This window comes from Nuphar pumila, chromosome 14, assembly GCF_984573655.1.
Source record: "Nuphar pumila chromosome 14, dmNupPumi1.hap1.1, whole genome shotgun sequence".
Classification (NCBI taxonomy): domain Eukaryota; kingdom Viridiplantae; phylum Streptophyta; class Magnoliopsida; order Nymphaeales; family Nymphaeaceae; genus Nuphar; species Nuphar pumila.
In genome coordinates, this window is record NC_143262.1 from 2,088,804 (window position 1) to 2,096,768 (window position 7,965).

Sequence of the window (7,965 nt, forward strand, 5' to 3'; positions counted from 1 at the left end):
AGTGCAGAGTACTTCGAGAATATACTCGTTCAATCAATGTTCATGCGCTCATTAATTATCTACTTGCTTTCAAAGAGTTCCTTCTAACATTTATAGTATAACATCAGTTTTGTGATGAAATTTCTGCACCGGTTAAATGCTTTTGGATCACCAAACAAAAACCAGCAACTATTCAAGCGTGCGCCCCCATGTGGTTCATATTTTTCATGCACAAACTAATCGCAAGGTTTCAACAATAACATAGATTGATTTTGCATAAACATGGTCTAATCAATGAATACTTTGTTCATATCTATAACCCACCTGAGAATTGCAACAAAGTTTTGTTTATACAAACAAATTAGTTACCAAGCAAGACCTAGACGCAAGAAGTATTGGCCCATTTCTTTGCTTCTTTTTCATGAATAAACAAGAATGTTTTCTGTTTGGGCAAAAAGACAACTGGATGTGCATTCAATATAGGAAGATAATATTCACAAATTGGGTGACAAGGAGACACCCAAACGGTAACTTGATAAGAGTATAGAAAAAATAAAAATCCGAGAAAATCAGAGACGTGGAAGATAGAAAACTAGAGAGCATAACGGAATAAATTTAGCAGAGATCACAAATTGATGAGGAAATTAAAGTAGAGAGCATAGCAGGATGAATTTAACAGAGGAGTGATGACACATTACAAGAGGGATTTTCCATCTTTCTATTATTAACCCAGAGAAAGTTGATGAAGTGTGACGGCTCTATTCAATGTCCCAACCCAAGTTCAAATTATTGAGCCCAAATGCAACTGCATCCCAAAAGAAACGGTTTGCGGTTTCCTCCATCTTGCAACACCTAAGGCGACATCAACAAACAAGTAGGGATGGCAGTGGACTAGGGCAGGTGTGGGGGGGACAAGGTCTCCATCCCTGCCCAGTCTCAAAACAGTGATCTCTATCCCAGATTCATCCCTGTGACCGGGAGACTTTGGACAAATAGTGACCTCCAACCCTGTGACAGGGGACTTTGGACCTCCACCCTGCTCCGTCTCAAATTTTTTTGTCTCCGTCTCAATCCCCTTCCCTTCCCCCAGTCCCGTTCTCATTCTGGTTCTCGCATCTCACCAAATTTATCGTCCCTGTCTTCTACTGTTATGTTCGTTAATTAGAAGGAGGAGAAGGAGAGGCTGAGTTGTCACGTGGAGTGGAACTAAAAGGCGAAAAGGGTCGATCGTGGCGACCGAAAGAATGAGAAGGAGAACTAAGGAAGCTAAAAGAGTCATTTTAGGCTTTAGGGTTAGAAATTTAGTATCAGGAATATATATATATATATATTATATATAAGTTTATTAAATAACTAAGGGTATTTTTAGTTATTTTACTAACCAATATAGATAACAGGGCAGGGTAGAGGTAAGTCCATCCCCCCACACGAATTTTTATTTTCCCCTCCATTCCCACTCCAAACGAGGTGGGTTCAGACGGATCCCCGCTTACTCTAGGTCCACTGCCATCCCTGCAAACAAGTACCATAACATAAACAAGCTTAGCTAACCATATCCAGGTTCGAACAGAATCCTAAAGATTGAGATGTGCCCTGGAGTACTAGTGAGTGTGGACTAAAGTGTAAAATATCCAATCTCCATCGTTAAAACTTTAAAAATTCATGTTCAGATCCCCATGAATACACAAAGAATTGAAATCTAAATATTCCTCCATCCCCACACAGGTTTTTATTTTCACCTTCATCCCCAGTTCATTCCTCATTTTATGTCCTCTATCCCCGCCCCCAAACGAGGTGGGTTCGGATGGTTCCCCACTTCCTCCCGGTCCACTGCCATCCCTACAAACAAGTATTAAAACAAAAATAGGCTTAGCTAACCATATCCAGGTTCAAACAGGATCCTAAAGATTGAGAGTACTAGTGACTGGGTACTAAAGTGTAAAATCCAATCTCATAAAAAGGTAATTTTCATCGTTAAAACTTAAAATTTCCGAATTCAGAGCCCATGAAGACACAGAAGAAATCTAAATATTCCTCCTTCTCCGCATGGGTTTTTATTTTCACCTTCATCCCCTGTTCATTCCTCGTTTCATGTCCTCCGTCCCCGCCCCACACAGGGCAGGTTGGGATGGATCTCCGCTTCCTCCTGGTCCACTGCCATCCCTATAAACAAGTACTATAACATAAATAAGCTTAGCTAACCATATACAGGTTCAAACAGGATCCTAAAGATTGAGATGCGCCCTGGAGTACTGGTGAGTGTGGACTAAATTGTAAAATCCAATCTCATAAAAAGGTAATTCCCATCGTTAAAACTTAAAAAAAATTGTGTTCAGAGCCACATGAAGGCACATAGAGGAAATCTAAATATTCCACATTTTTATTTGATATTTACTTTTTTATAATGATTTTCAAGAAATCTTTCTTAATTATTCAATTTAATATGTTTCCATTCTAATGTTTGGTATGATTGGTTGTCATATTTTTCATGCATGATAATTGAATCCAATTTTCTTGATTTTTTTCCAAGATGTGAAATTAATCAAACATTTTCCTATTTCCGATCTGGTAATACAATTCTTTTTAGAATGCCAAAGTAGCAGCGCATTGAATGAAACCAGGTCGAAACAGTTGCCATATCCAATTGTCCAAATTAGGGATATCAATTAATCGGATTTTGTCTGATATCCAACCAGATTCAATTCCGTTTAGTTGCATTTGGTAAGCCAAAACCAATCAGATTATAACCAGATGTGGATATGGTTTTGATTTTTGTGACAGATTATATAATCTGACAAATATCTAGATTTGATGGATATTTCAGTGTTGTGAGAGGCGTACGCCTCAGTACCTGAAGCGTACGCCTCAGAGGCGAGGCGCACGCTCAAGGTAGTGAGGCGTTGCTGTGATGCGCCCCTCATCAACCTCCGACCAGTTGTGACCACCGACCACCGGAGTTGCTGTGCTGCAGCTGCTGCTCAGTCTTCTCCGACCACCGGACGACCGGCATATCCCTCGCTTCCGTACCAGCTGGGCGGTGGTCCTTCTCTTACTGCCTCCCCTCCCACAGCTTCACTTCCATTCCAGTTGTGAGAGGCGTACGCCTCAGTACCTGAGGCGTACGCCTTAGAGGCGAAGCGCAGGCTCAACGCCTCGCTTCGCCTCATCGCATTTAACAACCTTGGGATATTTGAATCAGTTTACATGTAAAAAATCAGATCTGGTATGAGCTTCTGAATTAGAATCCGTGTAGCCAACATCCAATTAGTTGAATACGGTACTGGCAACATCGGGTCCGAGTCCAAACCGTTTACATCCCTAGTCCAAATCTACTTGCTTTCTAAACCGACTTGGTTGGGCTAGCTGCTTGGCGAAAAGGAAACAGCAGCACTTAGTGATATATAACCCATCGATTGGAATGGTCCCCAGCCCTTAAATCAGCGGGTAGTACACCAAAGTACCAAACAACAGTGTTCGCGTTTGTGCATTTGCGCTATGTCATCTCAGGCACACAACCCCAGTTCCTCCCCTTGGCGCAGATCAGGTCATGCTCAACATGAGCGTTTTTGCTCATGCGGACATCGTGGCCGTCTGTTTGCATTTTGGATGAATGCCACGTGGTTTTGTTGACTTTTGAGCTTTTTAAAATGCAAATCGGACGGCCATGATGTCAGCATGAGCAAAAACGTTCATGTTCAGCATGACCTGATCCGCTTCCTCCTCCCCTAGACCCATGGATCAGGGTCCTATGTGCTGCCGGGTCGCCGGTTCGGCTTAACCGACTTCACATCATCTTGAGTTTCCATTTCTTTTCAGCTTAGCCAGCCCTAGCTACATCATCTCTAGCTTGTAGTCTGGCTTGGATAAGATGCTGTCAGCTTTAGCTCCACTTGAGAGAGAGAGAGAGAGAGACCTTGATCCTAGTTAGCAATATGGCATGCATAAACACAGAAATGTCAGAAAACTCAGTTTAGGGAGAGATGGGCACCCTGAGGAAAAACGGAAGAGAGCTCTTTGGCTTATACACTATAACAAGATAATTGCTTTGCTCCTAGCATAAGTAATCATACAAGCAACCATACAGGTTTTTTATCAAGAGAGCAGAAAATGATAACAAACGATGGGAACAGGTGACGAGCAGTCACCAAGGTTGCCTGTTTTTCCTTCGTTTTAGCTCTGTGTTATAACAAATATAACATAACCGATCTTTCAAGGAAAAATTTATAACAGTGAAATATTTGCCAGCAATTCACCACGGGTTTATGAACTTTGTTTCACGCATGAGATTAGATGATATTGAACAAATGCAGCACAGTTGGAGATAGACATGCAGGTGAAGTCATCTGCAAAAAAGTGGCTTGCGGGATATCTTGAATAGATAGGCACCATGGCATGCATTTCTAGGATGCAGATAGACATGGTGCACACATTGTTAGATAGGCACGGCAGATGTTATCTCTCTGCATGCACCCTTGCAACTAGTCCAAGCCATACACGTCTATGGTGATGAAGCCGGCCGGCATTTATTTTTCAATGCATGGTGGATTCTTATCTTATATGCAATCAATGCACTCATTGCTGTAACAAGTGAGATATGCTTCAAACGTGGCAATTCTGAATGCTTTCGATCCCCGCTCTGTAGAAAAAATTAAAGGAAGATAAAAGTGTCTAGCTATGCAATCTTTATCCACACACTAAGGTTTTCTGAATTTGGAAAAAAAAATCCTAATTTTTTTCTCTGGCCATTAGCTTGAGAATTCAAAGCAAGTATCTGGGCTCTTCCATGTATGAAGACTAGTTAAACAAGAAATTCCCCCAGATTTATTAACGTATGTTGCTCAACACACATGCCCACATGCCTAGCGGATTTTGTCGATTGTAGAGATGGATAAGGAAAAAAGAAAGGATACTTATGTCAAAGGGTTATTCGTTTTTGGCCCTCTCGGGGGTAGCCAAGGACCCGTTGTATGTTGCCATGAGGCCCACGCAAACTTTGCTACTTCATCCATCGATCGTCAAAATGAACGGTAGCCAAAGAGTGTTGTAAATTCCAGAATATGTTTCACGCAGTGGGCCCCAGGATGACGTTCATATGAGGATAAAATGTTGTGGAAAGTAGCTGGCTCCCTCGACCTGATCCTCTCCTCTGTTTTTGCTTTTCTTGGGTATGGAGGGTCAAGTCTTTGGTAGAGTCTGATAGGTCAGAGCAACGGGACCAACTTGGATGAACTCTGCTGACTGGGGGACGTTAGCTTTATAAGAAAACCGACTCCAATGTCGATGTCCGGAGCCCTCTATCTTATCTGTAGTGTCGTTTATAGCCACAGCATTAAATTCTTTTCTGGCTATAAAAAACCCCACGGTGGGAGCAAGGAAGAGCAAATCACAAGTCTTCAACAGATTTCCTTCATTTACAATGGCTTTTCATAGCATGAATCACTTGCTCGCCTTCTTCTTACTTCTGCTTCCCTCGTTACAGTTTTCTCATGCCCAGCTTCTCTTTCAGGTAAAGGCATCTCTCTATGAACGTTTTACATTTCATGCATGAACTAGTTGATTCATTTAATTTGCCAACGAAAAAAATGAGCCATGTTGTTCAGTCTTAACTATTTTTTGTGAGTTAGAACCGAGTTAGTAAAGGATACATTTTCATGTGGGGAGGCTATGATTGATTTCAGGGGTTCAATTGGGAAGCATCCAAGAATAAACAAGGTTGGTATCGTGTGCTCAAAAGTTTGGTGCCTCAGATAGTAGAAGCTCGCGTTACTCATGTGTGGCTTCCTCCTCCCTCTCAGTCGGCTTCTCCTGAAGGTGAGTTTAAGTTGTTCATTCGTTTTTTTTTAATAGGAAAACTACAACAGAGATGTTCATGTGATCTTTTGGTGACCGCTCTTATAGGGCAAAAAAATGAATAATCTGAGGAACCAAATTTTGTCTTTTGTGAAATATGTGCTAATATAACCTTTTGCCTTGTGCTGAGGCCCACTGACCTAAAGTAAAGGAAACTTGCTCCTAGACCACCTTCTCCTGACATTCCAAAACGAGCCCCACGTTTTTTCTGAAAAGGCGATTTTTCACCTTGTCAAGTAGAGTAAAAAAAATCTGAATCGTAGTGCTGCATGTCTGGCACTCAATCGCCACCCACGTTCAAAGCCTCCCATCTTTGAGATGGACGGTGGAAATTGATCATGTGTGAAACAACAAGCCTTTATTGCTATTTCTTTAATATAAAACGCTTGTGAATCATACAGGTTACCTCCCAGGAAGGTATTACGACCTCAACGCATCAAGCTATGGGACCGAGCCCGAGCTTAGAGACCTAATAAGGACGTTCCATGCAGCAAACATCAAGTGCTTGGCGGACGTAGTCATCAACCACCGGACGGCAGCCAAGAAGGATGGACGGGGAATATGGTGCCTCTTCGAGGGAGGGAGGGGAGACAGCAGACTCGACTGGGGTCCTTGGGCCATCTGCAAGGACGACACCCAGTACTCTGATGGCACCGGCCACCCCGACACCGGCGAAGGCTACGGTCCGGCTCCGGACATCGACCACTTGAACCCGAGGGTGCAGAAGGAGCTGACCGACTGGCTCAACTGGCTCAAGACCGATGTCGGGTTTGACGGATGGCGTCTCGACTTCGCCAAGGGCTACTCTATTGACGTAACGAGGGGATACATCCAGCGAACCCAGCCAGAGTTCGTGGTGGGTGAGGTGTGGAGTTCCCTGGGCTTGGACCCGATTCAAGGCCCAGAGGCTCATCGGAGGGAGCTCGACAACTGGGTGAGGGGCGTGGGCGGAGTCGCGACCGCATTCGATTTTACCACCAAAGGAGTGTTGCAGTCTGCTGTGAAAGATGAGCTATGGCGATTGAAAGACCCTCAAGGGCGACCTTCGGGGTTCATAGGAATCTCTCCGGAGAAGGCTGTGACGTTTGTAGAAAACCATGACACAGGGTCCACTCAGAACTATTGGCCTTTCCCAGCAGACAAAGTCATGCAGGGTTATGCTTACATCCTCACGCACCCTGGGATGCCCTGCATTGTGAGTATACTAATAAGTAATAACCACGTCGTTACTTTATAAAACCAACATTTATGGTGCATATTAGCTGGTGTATCTGTATTTATTTGTGCATGCAGTTCTATGATCACTACTTTGACTGGGGATTGGCGAAAGAGATTAAGATGCTAAGTGGGATTAGGGCTAAGAACGGGATTAAGCCCGGAAGCACTATTGAAATATTGGCTGCAGAGAAGGATCTCTATCTGGCTAAGATTGATGGGAAGGTCATCACAAAACTAGGGACCAGGTACGATGCCGGTGGCCTCATTCCTCCGGGGTTCCGCATGGTTACGGCTGGGAAGGATTATGCTGTATGGGAGTTGATTTAGTACTACAGTAATCGAGAATGATGCCCATTTAATCTTGTGTCGAGTTTCTTTCTTTCTTGTGTACTACTTGTATTGTAATTAATACCAATGTACCATATATTTTTAATGATATGCTGTTCAACTAATCATAATAGTTTGGTCATTCTTGGGTAAATTCTCGAGTACTTATTTTCAACATCCTCGGAAGTTAATCTCAAGTGAACAACATTGCAATGAGTCGTGTTTGGCTCAAGATAAAAGGAAGAATCTCGATCATTGTCTTGGTAAAATTTTCCCTCGAAGGTGTGGGGAACCCATCGCTTAATCAAAACAATTTTTTACGACTGGATGCTCAAGTCATTCAACTTCAACAAATAATGAGCCCCAAAAACTATATAGACAAATTGGTCCTTTCAATCATTAGCTATCGGTTTATTTTTGTCTTCTATCAAAAGGATTCTCTATTTGATCATGACATTATACCAACAAACTATGTTCATTTCCTCTTTGTAATGATGAGCGTCAATCATATGAAACCCCCACCTCATGAAAAAGAAAAGAGAAAATAAAAATGGAGATAAGTAAAAAGCATAGGCACTTGTTGTGGACATG

At 42.7% G+C, this 7,965-nt stretch overlaps 1 protein-coding gene across 1 annotated transcript; it reads left to right on the forward strand.

The window, feature by feature from the left end:
* Window positions 1–5,395: 5,395 nt before the first annotated feature.
* Window positions 5,396–7,426, forward strand: LOC149816048 (alpha-amylase-like). Its single transcript, XM_089988012.1, has 4 exons — window positions 5,396–5,485; window positions 5,658–5,790; window positions 6,231–7,024; window positions 7,123–7,426. Exons 1-4 carry the CDS (start codon window positions 5,396–5,398, stop codon window positions 7,372–7,374), a joined length of 1,269 nt encoding a protein of 422 aa, XP_089844138.1. The 3' UTR covers window positions 7,375–7,426.
* Window positions 7,427–7,965: the final 539 nt, after the last annotated feature.

Bases quoted from the DNA above. Each gene is read 5' to 3' on its own strand.
- LOC149816048 (XM_089988012.1), top strand. From the start codon at position 5,396: ATGGCTTTTCATAGCATGAATCACTTGCTCGCCTTCTTCTTACTTCTG. The intron at 5,791-6,230 runs GTGAGTTTAAGT...TGAATCATACAG, and splicing joins TCAGTCGGCTTCTCCTGAAG to GTTACCTCCCAGGAAGGTAT. The intron at 7,025-7,122 runs GTGAGTATACTA...TTGTGCATGCAG, and splicing joins ACCCTGGGATGCCCTGCATT to TTCTATGATCACTACTTTGA.